General features: G+C 42.8%; 1 protein-coding gene across 12 annotated transcripts in view; it reads left to right on the forward strand.

Moving 5' to 3' along the window:
- The window catches only part of PPP1R12B (protein phosphatase 1 regulatory subunit 12B), a 163,494-nt gene that overhangs the window by 47,330 nt on the left and 93,038 nt on the right, over positions 1-23,126 (forward strand). For all 12 annotated transcript variants that reach the window (XR_014790680.1, XM_084853609.1, XM_084853611.1 and 9 more), the window contains 5 exons: positions 3,140-3,214; positions 5,281-5,357; positions 6,350-6,495; positions 12,609-12,721; positions 22,214-22,414. Coding sequence is in view for 11 of the 12 variants with exons in the window: in XM_084853609.1 (XP_084709735.1) it covers positions 3,140-3,214; positions 5,281-5,357; positions 6,350-6,495; positions 12,609-12,721; positions 22,214-22,414 (612 nt within the window). In the remaining variant the exon portion in view is untranslated. The remainder of the gene's footprint in view (positions 1-3,139; positions 3,215-5,280; positions 5,358-6,349; positions 6,496-12,608; positions 12,722-22,213; positions 22,415-23,126) is intronic.

A 23,126-nucleotide genomic window follows, 5' to 3' on the forward strand; every position in this document is an offset into this window, starting at 1 on the left:
TGACGTTCAGAGTTGCAACCTCTTCTAGGAATCACCATAGAAGGTAGAGTGGGGAAAAGAAGAACCAGGTCCCATTGCAGATCTCTGGGACAGTCCATTACTATTTTGCGTTTACTCTGCAGTCCTCAGGGGTGGATAAAAGAGGATAGGCTTCCTGAAGGTGGGCCTTGGGGCCTTTTCAGTGTTCTTCTTCAGCGTTGATGCCTAGTACTTATCTTTAACTCATGCAAGTGTGCAGTCTGGGTGTCCTCCTGGACTCTGAGCTAACTGGGGAAGTCCAGGTGTCTGCGCTGTCCAGGAGTGCTTTTTACCAATGTAGGCTGGTACGCCAGCTGTGGCACTATCTGGAGAGGATGGACCTTGCCTTCGTTATCCATGCACTAGTGACGTCCAGGCTGGACTACTGTGATGCACTATATGTGGGGCTGCCTTTGAAGACAGTTCAGAAACTCCAGCTCGTGCAGAATGCAGCCGCCCGAGTATTGGTGGGGGTGAGGTGATTTGATCACATAATGCTTATACTGTGCCAGCTGCACTGGTTACCAGTGTGTTTCTGAGCCCAATTCAGAGTGCTGGTTTTGACCTTTAAAGCCTTAAACAGTTTGGAACCAAGTTACTTGAAGGACTGCCTTCAGCCATATCAGCCTGCCCACACTTCAAGATCAGAAAGAGAGGCCCTTCTCATTTGCCCACCTGTGAGATCAGTCAGGTGGGTGAGCACACATGAGAGGGCCTTTTTTGCAGTGGCCCCACCCCTTTAGAACAAGTTGCCATTGGAGGTCCTCCATGCTCCATCATTGCAGGCTTTTAAAAAGGCCTTGAAGACTTATTATTTTACCATGGCCTTCTCTTGATATGACTGCTGATATTGCTGTTACTGCCATTATCATTGTTGCTGGTTTTATTGTTGGCTTTTATTGTTGTTTTTATTGTTTTTAGGTTTTATTGCTTTTAATATTTTAACTGTTTTTATGTATTTTATTGCTGTAAGCCTCCTTGGGAGGGCTTCTGCCTTGAAAGGTGGCCAAGAAATATTTTAAATAAATAAAAATAAATAAATGCATGGAATGGGGTTACAGAGTAGAAAGGTACTTTTCTGGGTTTTCAGTAAGAAGAGTATTCTGAGTGCAAGGTTTTGGAATGGTAAAAGGATTCTTCTGCATGAGAGGCAGTAGCATCATTTTTTTGAGCTACATGTAAGCTGAAATTGTACCTGAGCTGTTTGCAGGGCTTTTTCTTCAGGCTTTAATATCTCCAGGGATTTGCTGGTCTCTTGAAGAGTCTGTCTCAGAGGCATGTTTGTTTGGATGGGGTTTGCTTTTGCTTTTTTGCTTTTGACAAATGTAAACTTGGCACATGAAACATCATTTATTCATTTTTATATTCTGTTATTTTACGTTGAACTGTACAATGCCTAGAGAAATCTATTTTATGATACATTTACCCAATATAACAAAAACAGTCATGACTTAATTTGCAAATAGCCTTGTATATCGAAGACCTGATGGGACATGGCATTTGGGTCAACACTTGTCCTGATGATTCAGGCTGAATGCTTACTGTGGCACCAACTCTATGCTGGTGCAAGTGGAAAGAATCAGAATAGTGATGATCTGTAGGGATACCTTTAGGTTGTCAGTTGTTTCCATTACCTGACTCATCCAACATGGGCCTGGAAAATCTGCTACAGCATAATAGCTACTAGACTAACCGAGATGGAGGGTACACAAACAGTATAGTTACCCATTATGATGATAAACGTATAAGTACCCTTTGAGTTAGCCTTGGTACTTTATGGACCTTCTGATTATCTATTATGTATAGGGAACAGCTTAGTGGTTCAGTTTTGGGGAGAGCGCAATGAGGATTACATTCCAGCATGTTGCCGTGGACTTGTTTAATTTGCAGATAAAATTGCTCATATTTAGTTTGACTTCAGGCCTGCTAATTAAAAACGCAGTTCAAGGTGTCAGAGTCCCAAGTCATGTATTTCAATCAGTATGTCTCACTACTTTGAAAAGGTTTGCTTGGAAAATACATAAGCCATCAACTACAACTGCATCTGTGTTCCTTTTGGCTCACCAAGTTTGCTGAGAGAAACTCGGTGTTTAATTGGTTTACTAGTGTCTTCTTATAACAGGGCAGACTGTGTCACAGCTTCCTCCTCAGCAATTCTCTATCCTTTTTCTATTTTCTCATTTTTGGGAGCGCTTGTCCAGAGGATTCACACGTACTTGAATGCTGAAGTTTCTTACATTTGTACTATACTGGCTTTTGACTTGGGCATTGCTCTAAGGCTATGCTTGTAATTTTTGCTAACAGTCACTTCACATAGATATTCGTAGAGGTAATTATATGCTATTGATCTTGTTGGATCTTGCTGTAATCTTTGATAGAGCTGCTTATGAAGTTTGACTGTATTTGAGAGAGCAGGAGAGGACCACAAGATCATGCATTCTCTCCCCCAGGCCCTTTCATCTCTTGAGCAAACTTTCTCTGCCTATCCCCCAATGGACTTAACCATGGTTAAGGATTTTGTCTGCCCCAGTCTTAACCATGGTTATTGCTAATGGGGTTTTAAAGTGGGTTTGCGAGCCCTGATTAAGAGGGAATCCGGATAGTATTGTGTTAAGTATGAATAAGGTTAGTTTAATCATGATTAAGTCTATTGGAAGATGGCAAGGGTGGGATTGGCAAGGGGGGGATCAGAAAAGGGAGGGATTAGGAGTATTACATCTGGACTGGCTCAACCTGATACAAGAAAGTTTTAGTACTACTATACCAACATTTTTTGTGTAAGAATTAGCATTTCAAGTTATTTTGAGATACTTTCCTAGTGTGATAAATTCCATCATTTTCTTCCTTACCTTTAGCTGGCCTATCTTATGAAAATAACCAATTTGTATAACAAAACATATGTTAACTTGGCAACTAATATGAAATAAAAAGATATGGGAAGACTGTTTCTAGGGAAAACTGTGGGTAGACCATGAGGCTGCTTTTAAGTTTTGCCAAATACTGGAACTGGAAGTGTTGCAAGTTTTAAATTTTGTTTCATACACATAAAGAATCTTCCTTTCATGCTAATGAAATGCCAACCTGTTTAGTGCCTTTGTTTTCTCATTGCATGTGCCATCAGGGTCAGACACCGTTTGATGTTGCTGATGAGGGTTTGGTCGAACACTTAGAGATGCTGCAGAAGAAACAGAATATGGTGAGTTCCTTGCTATTCCTTCTAACTGTCCAAGATTTATGGACACCGTTGTCATGCTTCTTCACTTAGTGGAATGAACTAAATGTCAGTCTTCTGATAGTTGCTTATGAGGTGTTAAATATCTCACAAGTAAAAGTACTAAAATAACATACATAATGCAGAAATGCAATAACTCCATAACTGCAGAAAATATCCTGGAAGTGTAGTAATAGTGGAATTTAGGAAGAGGGGGAACAGAACTCAGCTCTGTTCATGGAAGGACATACAGGATCCAGGCCATTGAGCTGAGCTGTCCAAATTCCCCAATGAAGCTGTTCCTGAGGCAAAATACGTTGCCAAACAGATGCTTAAAAAATGAAAATTTGTAACGATGAGCTGTATTACAGTTCAGCAGAAGTAGGCATGCTGTGCATTGAGGGATAGTACATGCTTGAGGAAGAACTGTAAGGCTTTATAATAAGACATGCTGTTTGAAAATAATGAACTGAAGATGCCTTTTAGAACTGCTAACAGTGCAATCCTATGCATGTCTGTTCAGAAGAAAGCCAACTAAGTTCAACTGGATTTACTCCTGGGTGTGTACAGGACTACAGCCTAAATATGTTTGTTAAATATCCTTTACACCAACAGTTACGGGAAACCTGCACTTATGCTGTGTCTTGTTTTCCTTCAAAAGAGATTTTTCTTGTCTTGATGACTCTTAGGGTATCATGTGTTTGTCCATTTTTTTCTCTCCATAAAATTGTTTGTTTGGTATGCAGAGTATTGTAATTAATGAACCAACGTTGATATAAATTGTTTTCATGTTGACATGCAAGAGCCAGCACATTTTTTTGGAAAGGTATAGTGCTCTATCTGTAAATCTTCATGACTGCCTTGTTGGTAACCAATATGAGGAATAGAGAGATTCTAAGCTCTTTACCTGCCTAAGTCGTTACCTTCCTATCTCACTATCCTGCAGCAGCCCTGGAAACACTTGTGCAATGGGTAGTAATTCCGTACTGAAGGGCAGGGTATAAATTTATGAAACATAAATAATGGTTTCCTCAGTTTCAAAGAATCCAAACATTTTTGTTTCTGTTTCTCCTCAGGAAGGTTTTGCACGAATATGAAAAGAATAGTAGTAAGAAGAGAGAGAGAGACAGCATATATCTCAATAATTAATTGAATGTCATCCAATTCTAAGTTATCTCAGAGGTTGATCCAGCTTCTGGCCATGCTAAATCTATAATTCTGGTTATTTCTTTAAATCAAATTTGGACAGCTCCTGCCCACAGGCTTAACATCTAAGGATGGCGGACAGTAGGAAAGTGGGGAGGTAGAGGAAAATTAGTCAGAAGAAGCCTTAGGGGAATAGAGATTTGAATAAGTCTTAACTATCCCTCACTGTCCTCTAAGTTTATTAACAGTCAGGAAAAGTGAAATTTGACAGGTCTGCAGAGTAGGTCTGTTGTCATTTTTAAAATAGTCACTCTCACTTATTGTTTAGTTGCCTGAATTGGGTATTAACACATTTTTTTGGATTGGGAAATTGCAGTGCATCAACTTGAGGTAAAAAAAATGGGCATTGGGCTGGGTGTTCTTCAATATTTTTTTTAATTGCTTGGCTCTTTGTTTTCAGTTAGCATTCCCCTCCCCCCCCCCCCGCTCTCTCCTTTCAATATTCCTGAGTGACTTAACCAAAGAATTTCACCATTTTGGCACTGAAGCTTGCCAACCCCGGACAGTGCTGTTTCTGTATTGGTGGGAATGAGGCACCACATTTGTTTCTAGAAAATGCCCTTTGTCTACCTGGTTCACAGCCAAAATCGCTCCTCTCGTCATTGCCAAGAACTTGCATGTAGGTGGATGGATGTCAACCACATGTGGGTCTTTGGTATGTGAACCAACGTCTTACGGATTCCTGGTCATAGAGTCCCATTACCTTAAGCAAGAACTAAGTAGTCAAGTAAGGTGCAATTCTGCCATTTGTGTAAATCTCATTTTTAAATACTAGGTAATGAAAACTATCTACCTAGAGCCATAAGTAGTTCTTTAAAATGGCTTTCCAATTATGTTTTTGACAGCTGCGTAGTGAAGAGACAAGAAACAAGCTAATTGAAGCTGATATGAATGGGAAGCTTCAAAGTGGACTCTTCAAAAAGTAAGATTCTCAGTCTACAAGTAGATGGTGTGGATGTCTTGTAGTATTCCTCAACCTGGTGCCCTCCAGATGTTTTGGACTTTGACTCCCATCAGCCCCAGCCAGCATGGCCAATGGTCAGGAATCCTAGGAGTTGTTGTCTAAAACATCTGGAGGGCACCAGGTTGGGGAAGGCTGTCTTGCAGGTTTTGCTGTGAGCATTGAGAGGGAGAAAGGAAATGTAATCTACCTTGACCTTCTAAAGGTCAAGTGACTAGCATGATATGAAAAAGGGTTGGGGTAGCAGTGAGTTTTGCAGCTGGGGGAGCAGTCATGTTGTATTTTTTAAAATCCTCTTTTGTTAAAGAGTATGTGCTCTCCCACTAGGAGCTGTTTTCAATCTGGTCTAGTCAGTTTCACTACTTCACTGATATGAGTCCCAGAAAAATGGCTGGAATTAGAAAACTTAGGAAAAAACAGGCTCCCCCGCTTCCCCGAAGCTGGGCTCCCCCTTCCTACCCTATTGTATTTGTACAGTTACAAGCTTCTGATACTGGATCAGGGCCAGTGCATTGTAATATTAAAAGGTGGAGTTGCTCACATTACTCTGTAGAAGTGATTCTATACACAGTCTGTAGCATCCTTACATTGGGCTGGTTCACACAATTAAAACAAGCCACCGTGGCACAATTTGCATAATTGCTGCTCAGCTGCAGCTTATCATGTCATCTGAACCTGGGCAACATGGCTTGTTGGAGGGTTAAACAACCCTCAAATGATTCTACAATAGCCCATGAGTTATTTGACCCTCCAACAAGCCATGCCGCCCAGGTTCAAACAACACAATAAGCTGCAGCTGGGCAGAGATTATGCAAATCATGCCTGGCACACGCCAGCACATGCTGCAGATCCCAGTTGTGCAAACTGGGTCATTGTCAGCTTCTTAAGCACAGTGTTTAGTTAACTTGCTGTTCCATTGTGGTGATTAACTCTCTCAAACATTTTTAATTCAGCAAAGAGAAGACTCTTTATGAGACAGACACTCCAAAATCCCTACAAAGGGAAGAGGAAAACAAAGAATCCAGTAGCTCCAGCTCTGAGGAAGAGGAAGAAGCTGAGGAAGACGAAGCTTCAGAGTCAGATACTGAAAAAGAGGCAGGTAATATATAGAATGGAGATGTTTGCCTTGTTGAATCGTAAGGAGCCCAGGAATTTTATGAGGTCACAATTTTCCTCCAAGTATCTTTAAAAGCTTTATTCAGGTTCAAAGTATAAGACAGTCCATACAGATATTGAAAATTACTGTTCAGTAACATAAGTGAGACTGGCAACAAAATGGTGCAGCATTGGGTGCTCTTGTTAAGGATTCCAGACAATCCATCCCCTGGTTATCCTTCTCTCAGCCACATCCCAGTCAGTCAGAATTTTAATTTTACTGAGCATGTCCAGTCATCTTTCTGCTGCTGGGGTGGGGGGTCTCCTGAGTTTTTATTCTGAGTGTGTTTTTTTATTAAACAAACCTTGGGGTTTCCCCAAGTCTGCTGATACCTCTGTCTTGTGTGCGGATGCTGCCATTTAGGCTATGTAAGCAAGGGCACTCAGACAGTTGAATTAGAATATATGATGATAGCAAGGCTTGCAACATAGGAATAAGGCCTAAAATGCTGCCTAAATGTTTTTTGAAGAATAATTTCTTTGCCAGGGTAAAAAAGAAAATCCAATTTTTAAAAATCCCAGTGGTCTCATATGCATCTAGTAAAGGCCTTTCAGAAACTCATACTTTCGTTAATTTCAGTTCATCTAACATTTAGAACAAGCATGTCTAATACTGGAGACTTTTTTTTTAATAAGCTTAAATTTCCAAGATCACATACATTTTATGGTATATAAGCCCAGTTCTAAAATAGTCTAAATTAGGGGTGTTCTCTGACCCTGATCCAGCAATTCAGGAAACAGGCCAGTTAGCCTTGGACTAATTCAGAGGCTGCCCAAGTTGACTCAGGGCTGAATCTAAATCTCATTTTGGAAACATCATGCCTCCCATTATAATTACAAATCAATAAAAGACTGTACCTTTTTTGCTGATTGACTGAGTTGGATGAGATTCTCCGGCTTCGTAGCTCCTTGTGAATAGATGAAACCTTCCAGATTTCAGACAATTGTTGCAGGGTTTTTTGTACTAGATGCCTTTATATTTTGGCAGAATTGGATGAAAATTTTAGGCACAGTTGCCCCTTCTGAGAGGATCAAATCAAACTTATCAGATGAATAGGTTCAGGTGGTTTTAAGCAATAGCAGCCTTTATAATTTGTAGGTTTCAAAAAAAAGGATGTGCTTATCCTCCTATATTCTTTGTGGCCAATTGTTATTAAAATGACATGCAGAATAGAGGTAGAAACCTGCAAAATTTTTGGAAGGTGCAGCTTCTTTGTTGCAGGAGAGTCTTCAAATTGGGGGACAGGGAGGGAGTGATTGTTTTTTCTCTGTGCTTTTTTGCCAATTTGTATGAAAATGGCATACATCTTAGACAGGACCAGCCCTCCAATGAAGTGGGCTGAAACACTTGCCTTAGGTGATGGAGTGGGGGGAGCTTTGAATTATGCACACACACCCCACCGCTAGGAGCCCCCCTCACTGCAGGTGCTGCTGCGTGGGTGCTGCCAGGCAGGCAGGGAGGCGCTCTGGAGAGCCCTGCCAGCCGCTCTTCCTCTGTGGCATTTGCCATAGTAGGAGGGGAGCCAACAGGGCTCTCTGGATCTGTTGTCCAGCCTGGTGGCACAACACTGGGTGCTCCAGAGAGCCCTGACAGCTCTGCTCTCCTGCTGTGGCAAATGCCACAAGGAGAGTGCAAGCAGTGGGGCTCTCCAGAACAGCCCTCTGCCCCCTGGCTTGACCTGAGGATCCTTTCAAGGGTGATCCAGTGAGCAGGTAGGTAGGCGGTCTTTCTGAAAAGCCACGTCAGCTGTAAACAGTGGTCAGCGTGCGCAGGCCCAGTGCCTGTCTCCTTCTTCAGTGCCAGGCATTGTGGGAGGGGGTGTCCCTGGAGATCACCTGGCTGAGTCCCACTGGCCACTGTTTACAGCCAACTCGACTCTTCAGAGAGCAGCAATAACAATAGTGGTAGCAGCAATGGAGAGGCAGGTGGGAGATGGGAAACACTGTGGGGGGAGAGGCGTGATATGGGGGGTGGGGAAGAGGTGGCAGGGGGGAGATGTCGTGTGTGGCAGGGGATGTGCAGCAGAGGCACACACGTGCTCCCTTGCCTCAGGCTGCAGGAGAGCTTGCACCAGCCCTGATCATAGAGGTGTCCTTAGCCAGGAAACCTGCAAAAATGCAAAAGGATATGTGCAGAGGTGAATGGGTCGTTAGGAATGAAAAATAGTTAAGGCTTTTTTGTGTGTTCTGCTCAATTGGCACCAAAGACACAGGGGTGCAATAAGACCTTGAAAGCACCTTGACAACAATGGAGTGATTACTCGAAGCCAACATGGATGTGTCAAGAACAAGTCCTGCCAGACAATTCTGATCTCATTTTTGGATCCAGTAACCTCCCTTGTGGACTGTGGGAATGCTGTGGACATAATATACCTCGACTTCAGCAAAGCTTTCGACAAAGTGCCCCATGATATCCTGATGAGCAAACTAGCTCAAAGTGGGCTAGATGAAACAACCATCCAGTGGATCCACAGTTGGCTACAGAATCGGACTCAAAGAGTGCTTATCAATGGGATCTTCTCAAACTGGGGAGAGGTAACAAGCGGGGTACCACAGGGCTCAGTCCTGGGCCCAGTGCTCTTCAACATTTGTATTAATGACTTGGAGGAGGAGGTGCAGGGAATGCTGATCAGATTTGCAGATGACACAAAATTGGGCGGGATAGCTAATACCTTGGAAGACAGAAACAACATTCAAAGTGATCTGGATAGACTGGAGCACTGGGCAGAAAACAACAGAATTAAATTTAATAGGGATAAATGCTAAGTTCTGCACCTAGGAAAAAGCAACCAAATGCACAGTTACAAGATGGGTGATACTTGGCTCAGCAATACTCCAAGCGAGAAGGATCTTGGAATTGTTGTAGATCACAAGCGGAATATGAGCCAACAATGTGATGTGGCTGCAAATAAGGCAAATGCTCTTTTGGGCTGCACTATTAGAGGTATAGCTTCCAATTTATGTGACGTACTAGTTCCCCTCTACTCAGCAGTGGTTAGGCCTCATCTTGAGTACTGTGTCCAGTTCTGGCACTTCACTTGAAGAAAGATGCAGACAAACTGGAGAGGGTTCAGAAGAGGGCAAAGAAGATGATCAGGGGACTGGAAACAAAGCTGAGGGGAGATAGGATAGCGCTGTTCAAGTACTTGAAAGATTGTCACAGAGAGGAAGGCCAGCATGTCTTCTCAATCATCCCAGAGTGCAGGACACGGAATAATGGGCTCAAGTTACAGGAAGCCATATTCCAGCTGAACATCAGGAGAAACTTCCTGACTGTTAGAGCAATACGACAATGGAACCAATTCCCTAGGGAGGTAGTGGGCTCTCCCACACTGGAAGGCATTCAAGATGAGGCTGGACAGCCATCTGTCAGGGATGCTCTGACTTGGATTCCTGCATTGAGCAGGGGGTTGGACTCGATGGCCTTGTAGACGCCTTTCAACCCTACTGTTCTATGATTCTATAAGACAGGGGTGGGTGATGGATGTGTAGTGTAGAATGGCAAAGGCAGAAGGGCCTGACCACTGAGCATTTTTTCAAGCAAAAACCAAACACTACACACTCCCTGGCCTTAGAGACTCCACAAAAACTCTTTTAATGTTCCTCCTCCTTTGAGAGAGAACAAGCAAACAGCACTGAACACTGACACAGTCCTGCAATATATTTAATATCCCTGCCCGAAAGCACTGGGAATGAATAGTCATGATAAAACCATCCACTGTGATTAGAGGTTAGAGCTGTCAATCACAAAACTATCTTTTTCTTCCCTATCCCCACCCCCACTTTTCTGGTGTCTTCCTTATCTGGAATGTTTGGGGAGAAATGTATCCATTTTTGCAGACTTACTGTCTTGATCTCTGTCTCTCTCCAAAACTGAATTCTTAATGAAGCTTCTGGTGGATTCAGATTCAGAGTGTGCTTTGGAGAAGCAAATCCAACACACACACACACACACAGAGAGACACAATTATACAGAATTTTGAAGACTTATGCTATTGAAGTATATCATAGGAAATATTTGTTCCAAACATACAGCCTCTTGAAGTTTAATGTTCATAAGGTGAAAAAAAAAATTGGAAATGGAAGGGTATGATAGTGCTTCAGCTTGATAGGAAATGAATATTTTAAAATGTGGATACTCTGGCTTTGCTATGGACCTCCTAAAGAGTTTTATTTGCCATTTGTCTTAGGTACTTTCTAGATGAACACTTTATACTGCTACAGATATTCAGTTGTTGCTCTTTATTTAAATAGGATCCAAACGTTTCAGTGGTAGTGCAGTTTCTCAGTGTTATATTGTAGCAGAATGATTACAAATTGTGAGTGTTGCCTAGAATGGTTGTAAATGTTCAGTGAGTGCTTATTGGTTTGCTGACAAGCAACACAAGTCGCCTTCTTTTTTTTCCTATGCTATGATGTAACCATAACTCAAGCTCTCAACCTACAGAAGAGGACTCACACATGAACTGAAAATAGCAGAGCAAAGCAAAGTAATCAGCAATTAATCAAGATTATATTGATACTCCTGTTTTTCTTAAACTGTATTTTAGCAATGCTTTCTCTATATTTCTAAGATAAGTAAAGGATCACCAACTGGGTAGGGATCAAATGGAGAACTTGATGTTTTATAGGAAAAGTGCATGTACCACAGCACATGTACCACAGATGTTGCTCTCTGTAGTGACTGACATCATGATGATGTTCTGCTGCTTCATAGGGTTACTTGCAGTTAAGTGCACTGAAGATTATAGAACAGAAAAAAAATACTAATAATGGAAACTTTAAAGTTCAGGTGTTAGCTAACTATATCTTGACAATCGGTTTATGCTTTAACAGTAAAGGGTGTAGGTAAGTTGTAGTCCCAAATGTATTGAAGATCCTCCTCACCTTTCCCTAAGTGCCATTATCTAGCATATCCCTTTACATAAGCGTAAGGGATTGTGTGCAGCAGTGTGTTTTCATTTTCTCCAAAATCTGTCCATTCTTAGGCTTTTTCTGAATTTCCAAAGTGGATTGTCATATAAGAGTCAGTGACTGCTGCCCAGAAAATGAAAAGGCTCTATGTATGGATCTACCCTGTGTATTTTTCTGCATTGCGGCCATATTACAAACTGGAAGATAAAAACAGAATGTATTTCCCAGCATATATCGCTGCAATACAGAATTAGACCAGTACTTTGTGCTATTAATAGCTTTCTCTGAAACAGAAATTACTCATCAAAGCAGATACAGTAGTGTAGCCTTATCTAGCTTAAAATAAAATATTGTCCACGGTCATGGACTGGGAGAAAACAGGGAGCCTCAAGCCATGGGGGTTTTACTGCCATCAGCCACCTTAGGTACTATGCAACCAATAGGCAAGTAGGCAAAATTGTCCAAGAGTGATTATTCTAGCTAGAGAAATCTGTGTTTCACTTGCTTCTTAAGCCCTGAGACCCTAGTTCTATTTCCACCCCACAATTACTATATTTCATCTAATGGTATATGGCTAGTCAGTAAATCACTGTAGGTAGATCACCAATTTCCAGACATAAAAGTCCAATCCATAATGGATTGAAGGGAAGCCAAATCACCACCGAATTCCTCTGACATTCACAATTTAGGAATAACTCTCATAGCTGGTTTAAAAGGATACTGAGGCTCTCTTGATTTAGTCAGAGGCAGAACAGTTGTTTGTGAAAATCACTCATTGCCGAAATTGAGAGGCCTTTTCAGAGATGTATTAAAATTTACTAACAGCTCTAACTCTTTCAATGAAAGACTGCCATGGATTAACCTTTACAGCCCATACTGAAATATTGTTAGGGAAAATATTGCTAGTTAGTAGATTTACACATTTTCCATTCTAGGCTGGAGACTTTTGTTCAGGTTGTGGTTTTTATCCATATACTTATTGATGTTTTTTCTTGCTTAAATCAAATGTGCATTTGCCTTTTAATTTTAGCAGATCAAACAAACTAAGGCTTTAACGACAGGAGCGCATTGCCCTGGTAAATCAAGAATTGTAGTAGAATATTCACAACTATTTTGTCCCCTTCTTTTTTTCTGCCCTTCTAGAGAGAGAGGAAGAGTCTATTGCTAACCATTCCAATCATGAACCCAGAATTCTCATCACAGAACAAGTGCCCCCACCAGAGCATAACTCTTTCACTATGGCTCCTGCCAGGAAAGTAAGTTGAGACTGACTTAAAGTAATAACAAACTTTGAATTTAAGGATGCAATTCTATACAAACTTGAGAGTAAATGCTATTAAATTTGGGCTGGATGAGGGCCAGTAAACTGAAGCTGAATCCTGACAAGACAGAAGCTCTGTGGATCGGTGGTTCCCGAGGGAATTGGGTAAGCGACCTGTCCTGGATGGGGTTGCACTCCCCCTGAAGGAGCAAGTGCATAGCTTGGGAGTACTCCTAGATCCATTTCTGTCACTGGAGCGCCAGGTGGACTACCTGTGGCCCAGAGTACTTGGGGCCAGCTTTGGCTGATCCGCCAGCTACGGCGTTTCTTGGACAGTGATAACCTAGCCACAGTACTGCACGCGCTGGTAACTTCCTGCTTAGACTGCTGCAATGCACTTTACACGGGGCTGCCCTTCAAGATGACTCGGAAGTTGCAGTTAGTGCAAAATGCAGCAGCTAGACTGTTGACTGGAACATCTCTCAAAGATTACATAATGGGCTGGAAGAGGGCCAATAAACTGAAGCTGGATCCTGGTAAGATGGAAGCCCTGTGGGTGATTGGTTCCCGGGTCCAGGGGATAGGCTCGTTGCCTGTTCTGGATGGGGTTGCACTCCCTCTGAAAGATCAGGTCCGTAGTCTGCGGGTACTCCTAGATCCATCATTGTCATTGGAGGCCCAAGTGGCCACTGCGGCTTGGAGTGCCTTTTACCAACTTCGGCTGGTTTGCCAGCTATGGCCTCTCCTGGACAGGGATAGCTTGACCACTGTGCTACAGGCATTAGTAACTTCAAGACTGGATTACTGCAATGCGCTCTATGTGGGGCTGCCCGTAATACTGGTCCAGAAGCTGGAGCTAGTGCAGAATGCAGCAGCTTGGCTGTTGTCTGGAGCTGCCCCTTTTCAGCATACAACTGATAGGCACAGACACTGGTTTCATTTTGGTGCCAAGTTAAAACATGGGTTTTTATCAAAGCCTTTGAGGGCTAAATGCATTCCCTAGAGTAGCACACTGTTTTAACTGTTTTATTGTTTTGGATTTTAAATTGGTATTAGCTTGTTTAATGGTTTAATATGTTTTTAGCTGTTTAAATTATTTATTGTTTTATACTGCCTAGACTGATTTTATCTGTACTCTGCCCTGAGATCTTAATGATATAGGGCGGGATACAATGTTTTAAATAACTGGTGCCTCCCCATAAAGGGAACCTGTATATTAAATTTCATCCCATTCCTGCAAACTTTCAAGGAGTTGGAGGCTCCCCACCCCTTTTTGTTGCACCCAGGAAGAGATAGGGGACCCGGCAAAGGCTTGGAAATCTGCCTTGGGAAGCAGGGAGTTTCACAGAAAGGGAACCACCACACTGAAAGCTCTTCTCCAGGTTGAGTCCAGTCGGAACTCTAGTTCCAGCTTCCAGAGCGGTCTTAAAGGCAACCCCACATAGAGCACATTGCAGTAATCCAGTCTTGAGGTTACTAGCCCCTGTACCACTGTGGCCAAGCTATCCCTGTCCAGGGGAGGCTGTAGTTGGTGAACTAGCCAAAGCTGGTAAAAGGCATTCAGAGTCGCCATGGCCACTTGGGCTTCTAGCAACAATGATGGATCTAGGAGTACCCCCAGACTACGGACCTGATCTTTCAGAGGGAGTGCGACCCCATCCAGAACAGGCAATGAGCCTATCTCCTGGACTCGGGAACCACTCATCCACAGCGGGTGGGCTTCCGTCTTGCCAGGATTCAGCTTCAGTTTATTGGCCCTCATCCACACCATCACAGAGTCTAGGCATTGATCCAGGACTTGCACAGCCTCACCTGATTCAGATGTCACAGGGAGATAGAGCTGTGTGGTACTTGGCCTCAAATCCCCTAATGACCACTCTCAGCAGTGTCATATAGACATTGAACAACATATGGGACAAGATGGTACCCTGCCAAACTCCATCAATTGCCAAAGGGCCAAGGAATGGTTACCCAATGTTACTGTCTGAAATCAACCCCACAGGTAAGATCGGAACCGCTGAAACACAGTGCCTCCAATGCCCAGCCCATGGAGTTGATCCAGGAGGATACTGTGGATGGTGGTATCAAAAGCCGATGAGAGATGGAACAGAAGTAACAGGGTTACACTCCCCCCCATCCCTCTCCCAGTAAAGGTCATCCATCAGGGCTACCAAGGCTATCTATCTAGTGCATCCATCAGATATTTGAGAAGCCTGTGCGTCATTTTTTTAAGAGAAACGGTGACACTTCTAGTTCTAACAGTTGTGGATAAGCTTTAGAAAGTGAAAGTGGTGTCTGTTAGAAGAGCATACTAGTTGTAGTTGGGTAGGGGAATAGAGCACACTTTCCCCACCTGGTGCCATCCAGATGTGTTGGACTGCAGCTTCCATTGCAACCACTGGCCATGCTCACTGGGATTGATGGGAGTTGCAGTCCAATATATCAGGAGGGCACCAGGTTGGGAAAGGTTGGGATGGAGTGTTGGACTTGGACCAGGAACCCCAGGTTCAAATCACCACTCATTGGGTGACTTTGGGCTACTCACTATATCTGTCAGCCTGGCCTTCACAGTATTGTTAAGATAAAACAATTTTAATTGTATTGTTGTTTAATTTATATTTTAACTTTTGTATATTTTCATATGTTTTAATTATATATGTTTTAATTTTTGTAAGCCGCCTTGTGTCCCAGTACTGGGAAAAAGGTGTGGTATAAATATAAATATAATAATAATAATAGTAGTAGTAGTAGTAGTAGAGTAACCTTATGACACCCTGATCTCCTTGGAAAAGGGGCAGAATACAAATGGTATTGATTTTAGGAGGGGCTGCAGTAGGTGAGGGTAGTAGATGCAACATCATTACGATGTAGTAGTAATCTGTCATTTTTGCTTAAAGAGGGTTATGTCCAAAATTGATTTGACATCAGTATTTTGCCATGCAATGAACCTGCAGAATTATACCTCTTTAGGCTGGAGAATAGTGGGGTTTTTTTTTTTATCATATTGTGAATGAAGATCTCTCCTTTGGTGTATAATCTGGGACAATATATATATTCCCCTTGTTTCATACTAAGAAATGAACTGCAGAATTCAGTTAACGTTGTGTAAGAGAGACATTGTAGTAATACAGTATATATTGTTTCACAAGAATCCTGGGTTTCTGCTCTGAAAATATTTTCGTCTGTTTTGAATTATGAATCCCAAGATGGGCTGTCTTTGTTGTTTTTTGTCTTGTCCATGCCTTCTGTTCAAAAGAAACAATTGCATTATTTATTTATTTGAAGTATTTTTATGCCACTCCTCAGCCCAAAAGGCTCCTGGAATGGTTTGCATATACTCAATTATGCAAGACAGGCTTACAATCTAAAAAGACATGACACACAAGGAAAAAGGAACGCAGAGGGAAGAGAGGAGAAAAGTAATTCTTTTTGCAAGGCTGGTGGCTCTCCCTCTTACTTCCCTCAGCTCAGCCTGCTGGAATGGCTGGTGATGGTGACAGTTGAGGAAGAAGAAGCTTTCATGAGGGAAGTTTTCAGCAGGGCTGGTGGAACGGCCCTGCTCTCCCTCTCATCTCCTTCTATACAGCCTGGAACAAAGCAGCTTATATTTGGGAGGAAGGATGATCCAGGATGTGGATGAGTTTTTGTAGTCAAGTCTTTGTATAGAAGAGTGTTAATAATCCCCTGCATGCTCTATCAGCAATGCAGTTGGCACTGCTGTATGTACTACAAAGGCCATCCCAGGTCATGTAACTTCAGACTTGATGGGGCCATCTGTACCTAAGATATTACACAGTAATGTAATCAAGCATGTGAATATTTCGTACTAGGCTTTTTCTTCCCAAGTGAAGAAGCGCAGAGTATAGTTGGGGGGGAAAATAGGTGTTAACTCCCTTCTGTCTAAAAAGACGCTATTACAGATTGGTAATGTACCATGCCAGTATGGGCACATTTCTTTAATCAGCAGAGTAAATGCTATGAGTGACTGATTTGAATGTATGTTTTTGCACTCTTTGGATGAATCTAGTTCTGCTGTTATCAGCAATATCGTGCTTCAGCTGGGAGAGGCCATCTTTGGAAGAACTAACTTTTCTCTTGGGAAAAGATGAAGAGCAACTGTGTTTGCATGTACTGGTTATTTGAGGGCTACTTGGGAGGGGCTAGGCCCTTCTCTTGTTACACTTGTATTCTCCCCTTGCTGCAAAGAGTCAGAGCAGTATTCATGGAGTTTCCGGAAAGCCTATCTGACAAGCATCAGGTGCTATCAGACCATTCAGCAATTTTCTTCTTATGTCTTCGGGTTAACTTAGGATGGGGCAGGATTTTTTTTATAACCTAACAGTGGTAGAGTGCCCTGCATCTTGGATCCGAATGTCCCCTCTGCAACAAGAAACGTGTATGAGTAAGCATCATTTGGCCTTTAGACATTAGCCAATAGCCTAAGCTGCTACAAGCAGTAAGCAGCTCCTCTGAGCTATGGGTCATGCACAGGAATTATTTCTAAGGCACGAGAATGCTTTCTAAGCCACTAACGTATGGGAGTTCACCCCCCAAAATAAAGGAATTGATAAGTCATGAAGAGCCAAGCTCCGTGAATAGTAAATCCCATTTGCATCTAAACAATGAAGATAGTTTATTAACAGTAGTATGCAAAACAGGCATAGAAAGAGAAATGTAAAAATGCAAATTTACATTTCATTCCAGTCTTTTAAAAAGGCATTTTACCAGCTCACTGAGAGTAGGATTCAGAAATGAATGCTCTACCTGAATAAAAGGAACATGGTGGTTGGAGTCTACTACCGGCCACCCAATCAAGGAGAAGAAGAGGATGAAACTTTTGAAAAGCAAATAGCCAATGTTTCAAGGAAGCATGATGAAGTAGTAATGGGGGGCTTCAGTTTCCCCAGTATTTGTTGGGAGACAAATTCTGCAAAACATGGCCGCTCCAAGAACTTCCAGACTTGTATTGCAGATAACTTCCTCCTACAGAAAGTAAAGGAGGGAACTAGAGGATCGGCTATCCTTTACTTGTTCCTAACCAACAGAGATGACTTAGTGGATAAAGTAGCAGTTACAGGAACTCTGGGGGAAAGTGACCATGTTATACTTGAGTTCTTGGTTCTAAATGAAGCAAAAGCCAAGTGTAGCCAAACACATACCCTGGATTTTAGGAAAGCTGATTTTAATAAACTCAGAACAATGATAAGTAAGGTCCCATGGCAAGTGACTATAATGAGAAAAGGAGTCCAAGATGGGTGGGAGTTTTTAAAAAAGGAAATTCTAAAGGCACAATTACAAATGATTCCAACAAGAACAAAAGGCGGAAGACAACAGAAGAAGCCAATGTGGCTTCACAAAAAGCTTAGAGATGACGTGAAAACAAAAAAGTGCACATATAGGAAGTGGAAGGAAGGCCAAGCTACAAAGGAAGAGTACAGGCAGGTATCACAGAATTGCAGGGATGGCGTCAGGAAGGCTAAAGCTGAGAACGAGCTGAGGTTAGTGAGGGATGCTAAAAGCAACAAAAAGGCTTTCTTCAGATACATGCGTAGTAAAAGACAGAGGAAAGAAGTGGTTGTTCGGCTATTAAATAAGGATGGCAAAATTGATAACAGATGACAAGGAAAAGACAGAAGTGCTCAATTCCTACTCTGGCTTGGTCTTCTCCCAAAAGAGGGTCTATGAGCCCCCTGGCAAAGGTGAAGTACAGGCTGAAGGGGCAGGATTGAGCTTGATAAGTAAGATCGATAGGTCAAGGAACACCTAATTCCTATGAATGAGTTCAAATCTCCAGGGCCAGATGAACTGCATCCCAGTGTAATAAAGGAACTGGCAGAAGAACTCTCAGAACCGCTGTCTATTGTCTTTGAGAAATCATGGAGGACGGGTGAAGTGCCAGATGACTGGAAGAGGGCTAATGTTGTCCCTATCTTCAAAAAGGGCAAAAAGGAGGAACCTGGGAACCACAGACCAGTCAGTCAGACATCAATCCCTGGGAAAATTCTGGTGTAGATTATAAAGTAATCACTCTGTAAGCACTTTGAAAACAATGCAGTGATTACTCGAAGCCAACATGGATTTATCAAGAACAAATCCTGCCAGATGAATCCGATCTCATTTTTTTATCAGGTCACCTCCCCTGTGGACTGTGGGAATGCTGTGGACATAATATACCTCGAATTCAGCAGAGCTTTCGACAATGTGCCCCATGATATCCTGATGAGCAAACTAGCTCAAAGTAGGCTAGAGAGCCAGTCTGGTGTAGTGGCTAGAGTGTTGGACTGGGAGCCAGGAGATCCGGGTTCTAGTCCCCACTTGGCCATGGAAGCTCACTGGGTGACTTTGGGCCAGTCACAGACTCTCAGCCCAACCTACCTCACAGGGTTGTTGTTGTGAGGATAAAATGGAGAGGAGGGGGATAATGTATGCTGCCTTGGGTTTCTTAAAGAGGAAAAATGGCGGGATATAAATGTAATAAAATAGATAGGTAGGTAGGTAGGTAGGTAGATAGATAGATAGATAGATAAGAAAGACGGACAGACAGACAGACAGACAGGCTAGATGAAACAACGTTCAGGTGCATCCACAGTTGGCTATAGAATCAGACTCAAAGATGCTTATCAATGGGATCTTCTCAAACTCGGGAGAGGTAACGAGCAGGTTACCGCAGGGCTCAGTCTTGGGCCCAGTGCTCTTCAGCGTTTTTATTAATGACTTGGATGAGGAGGTGCAGGGAATGCTGATCAGATTTGCAGATGACACAAAATTGGGCGGGATAGCTAATACCTTGGAAGACAGAAACAACATTCAAAGTGATCTTGATAGACTGGAGCACTGGGCAGAAAACAACAGAATGACATTTGATAGGGATAAATGCCAAGTTCTGCACCTAGGAAAAAGCAACCAAATGCACAGTTACAAGATGGGGGATACGTGGCTCAACAACACTACAAGCAAGAAGGATCTTGGAATAGTTATCGCTCACAAGCTGAATATGAGCTAACAATGTGATGTGGCTGCAAAAAAGGCAAATGCCATTTTGGGCTGCATTCATAGAAGCATAGCTTCCAAATCCCGGGAAGTACTAGTTTCCCTCTACTCAGCACTGGTTGTCACAAATCCCTTCCCCCCCTGTATCCTTAAGCACTCACACACACACAAATAGAGAGGCTTCAGTCTCACACCTTGAATTCATTATTCACAGGTTCATTACAGATACATATCCTCAAAGACTCTCTGGCTACAAAGGAATGCCTCCAGGGGATTCAAATGGGATCACCAAAAGTTGCCCGCAGTTTGAAAGGGAGGCTATCTAGCTAGGCTAACTTAGGGAGGGAGGTCCTGCACCTCACGTTGATGCTTCCCTGCATAGCCTCTCATGCATTGCTAGCCAGGTTGACTGTCTGAGCTCTGCCCCTGACGTGTCCTTCTTAGCTCTGCGCTGCTGCCTTGCATCTCTTAGTTCAAATTCCTCAATGCCCTCCTCCTCCTTCTCACAAAGTGAGGTAAAGAGGAAGCTTCATGCCCGGCCATCTGGGAGTTGATAACCTAAGAAGCACACCTACCCATATCTGAACTGGCTTGTGAAAATGCCTCCCCCATTTCTGGCTGCTCCTCTTCTGAATCTGAGCTGCTAACTATATCCCTGCGCTCAGAATTGATCCTGACACTCGTTAGGCCTCATTTGGAGTACTGTGTCTAGTTCTGGGTACTGCACTTTAAGAAGGATGCAGACAAGCTGGAGTGGAGAGGGTTCAGAGGAGGACATCAAAGATGATCAGGGGACTGGAAACAAAGCGCTATGCAGAGAGACTGAGAGAACTGAACATGTTTAGCCTTGAGAAGTGAAGACTGAGGGAAGATAGGATAGCGCTCTTCAAGTACTTGAAAGGTTGTCACAGAGAGGAAGGCCAGCATCTCTTCTCGATCATCCCAGAGTGCAGGACACGGAATAATGGGCTCAAGTTACAGGAAGCCATATTCCGGCTGAACATCAGGAGAAACTTCCTGACTGTTAGAGCAATATGACAATGGAACCAATTCCCTAGGGAAGTGGTGGGCTCTCTGACACTGGAGGCATTCAAGATGAGGCTGGACAGCCATCTGTCAGGGATGCTCTGACTTGGATTCCTGCATTGAGCAGGGGGTTGGACTCAGTGGTCTTACAGGCCCCTTCCAACCCTACTATTCTATGATTCGATGAATACCTATCACTGTGACCTGCTTCAGACCTCAAATACATGGCAATGGCCTTTATCCCATCTCTGAATGATACCTTTTCTTCCCCAGGGTGATAACATATAGACCATGAATTAGGAGAGGTCAGGCTTGCAAACAATTTACTTCCTGAGGAGTACCTGGTCAGAGGGAAAACTTGTTTGAGTCTTGTGCTCTGCATCCAGTTTTGGCACAAACAGGAACTAAAAACCAAGAGTCGCTCTCCAGTGAGAGATTTAGGCATGCCTACAGGCTGGCACATATCCAGAGGGGCAGCAGCTTTTAACAGCACCCAGCATCCATACCATATTGCACCCAGGGTTTGGAACTGCCTCAGGTTTCAAAAATATCTTGCCATGTAGCATTAACAGTCCATTCTTATACATTTCTACTCAGAAGTAAGTCCCATTGAATTAACTGGGGCTTGCTCCCAGGTTTGAAGCCTAGGAAGCTATTAAACAAAAAACTAACCCTAAGTTAGAAACTCCACTGGACCAATGGGGCAGTATCCTATGCTTCCTGCCTGCTAGCAGGACCCACGGCTAGCACAGTGGGGAGCTGGTATTCCTAAAGAAACTGGAAACCAATGGAAACGTTCATTTCTGGAACTGGGCAGGTCATCAGAGCTCGCAGAAAGGTCCCACTGGTGCAACAGAATGAGCAGAAATGGAGCAGCAATATTGGATACTGCCCATGGATTAGTCATGCCAATAGTTAGACAGTGGCCAGTATGTGGGGGTTATCTGGTACCTCTGACCAATCTGTTTGGATAGTTTGGTGGCTGAATGTTTAAACCTGGTTTTCTGTGATGCTAGCCATTCTTTATAATTTTTCTTTCTATGCATTTTAGCATTTGTTTTTGTATTATAGGCTGCTTTGAGTGTTTGAGAGGTGGTGGGGAATCTCAGTCCTGAAACAAACTGGGTTGAATTTATGTAAATTATCTGTTCTGTGTCTGAAGTAATTTTGTAAGTGCATAAGTATAAAAGGATTAATGTGTTCAGAGATGTGTTTTAGAAGGCTATAATAATGTTTTTCACACATTCATAATGTGTAGACCTGGCTCTTTGAATAATGCGCTTTTAATAATATTGGTAAAATTGATACCATATATTTTAGTGCTATTCTCTTGTGTACTGTGTGATTCTTTCATATTTTACAGTTGCAATTATTTAATACTATGTGTTACGCTTAGAGTAGTAAAACAATTTGGGTGCTTAGTTTTTGCATAACCCCAACTCTTCTTTATCACCTTCTTTCTCTTTTACAGTTTGCACCGTTGCTCAACAAGCCTGAAGAACAAAAGGATGAATCTCCCTCATCGTGGAGGCTAAGTCTGCGGAAAACTAGCAGCCAAAACACACTTAGTGAAGGCAGTGTTCCTCGTGACACACTAAGAGAAAAGGGTGACTCCATCTATCGCTCCTCTTCAACCCCTCGGATTTCTGCACTATTAGACAACAAAGAGAAGGTGCAGAATAATCACACTTCCCTCACTTTGAAATGCATGGCATACATTCTTGAGCAGTGCTAGTTAATGCCCTTTCCACATCATGTATTTTAAAAGCAGGTTTTTATTTTACTGCTGTACTCATTAGCCTTGAGGCAAAACCAGTACATAAGAATGGCCATGCTGAATCAGACCAAAGGTCTATCTAGTCCAGCATTCTGTTTTCACAGTGGCCAACCAGCCACCTCTGGGAAGTCCAAAAGTAGGACATGAGTGCTACAGCTCCCTCCCATTTGTGTTCCCCAGCAACAGGGGGCATACTGCCTTCTATACTAGAGGTAATATATATAGCCATTGCGAGTAGTAGTAGCCATTGATAGCCTTACCCTCCATGAAATAATAGAACTATATTCTCATGTTAAAAAGAGAACCTAACAAGAGTGCTGTTGGATCACACCAAGGGTTGATCGGATCTGGCATCCTGATTCCAACTATGGTTAAGGAAGTAGATCCCATGACTGGGCATTCCTTCTCCTCTACCCTCTTCTCTCTTACAAGCAGATTTCCAGGCTAGCCCTTAACCATGGACAAAGACTGCATTGGTGTTGGCCTTGACCTTAGTCAATGCTAACCAGGGTTCACTCTTAACCATGGATTTAAAACCAGCTTCAGATCCTGGAAGACATGGAGAGGATCTGAGGGAACTTGAGTGAGCATGTGGAGGGACTAGAGA

This window comes from Heloderma suspectum, chromosome 4 (assembly GCF_057233095.1).
Source record: "Heloderma suspectum isolate Gila_16-S chromosome 4, 16-S_ref, whole genome shotgun sequence".
In the NCBI taxonomy this organism is placed as follows: Eukaryota; Metazoa; Chordata; class Lepidosauria; order Squamata; family Helodermatidae; genus Heloderma; species Heloderma suspectum.